The sequence below is a fragment of the Penaeus monodon genome, chromosome 22 (genome assembly GCF_015228065.2).
Source record: "Penaeus monodon isolate SGIC_2016 chromosome 22, NSTDA_Pmon_1, whole genome shotgun sequence".
NCBI classification, from domain to species: Eukaryota; Metazoa; Arthropoda; class Malacostraca; order Decapoda; family Penaeidae; genus Penaeus; species Penaeus monodon.
Window position 1 is genome coordinate 37490548 of NC_051407.1, and position 725 is coordinate 37491272.

Sequence of the window (725 nt, forward strand, 5' to 3'; positions counted from 1 at the left end):
CAAAAAAAGAAAACCACCTTTTATGAAATAGAGAAACAAGACAAACAACAAAAAACATAAAGAACCCAAAAAAAAAAAAGAAAACAAAACGAAAACAAATCAAAAATATATATATACAAAAAAGGGAACCGCCGACCGCCGACGCGAGCACGACCCAACGCACCGGGTTGGACGGATGGAGGATCAGCTGGATGATGTCGGAAGTGTCGGCTCGCGAGTCCATGGCGGTCGTTCCATGGGCAGCGTTGATGTACAGCAGCGACGGGTAGTTGTTCTGGCTCAGGTACACGACGTGGCGCCCGGCGGGTTCTGCTGCGGCGCCCACTACCAAGCCCAGCAACGCCCACGCTAGCAGGGGTGTGAACAATCTGTTGGAGAATGGGAGTGGTAAGGTTGGGCCCGAAATTTCAGGTTCTCGGGTGTCTTAAAATATTAAAAATCGTTAAAGTCAGTTTAGTTTGACATCAAATTAAGCTTTTTTATTATCATTATTATTACCCTGGATGTACGCGCTAAGTGTACCGGACTAAATGTAGCATTAAGAGAAGCATTGTGAGAAAAATATCCAAAGTTGGAGCTGTTCCAAGACGCTGTAAGTGTAATCACACGTCACAGCACTCGGCGCACTAATTCATGCAATTTCTCCTTTCCACGATTTGTTTGCCCCGCCATGACGCGCAGAACAGAATAAACTACGTCCTTCGAAATTGACGGTTATCCCCCAA

At 45.8% G+C, this 725-nt stretch overlaps 1 protein-coding gene across 2 annotated transcripts in view; it reads right to left on the minus strand.

Moving 5' to 3' along the window:
- Positions 1-725, minus strand: part of LOC119587112 (superoxide dismutase [Cu-Zn]-like) — a 12417-nt gene that overhangs the window by 2366 nt on the left and 9326 nt on the right. For both annotated transcript variants that reach the window (XM_037935864.1, XM_037935865.1), the window contains exon 2: positions 164-368. In XM_037935864.1, coding sequence (XP_037791792.1) covers positions 164-368 — 205 coding nt within the window. The remainder of the gene's footprint in view (positions 1-163; positions 369-725) is intronic.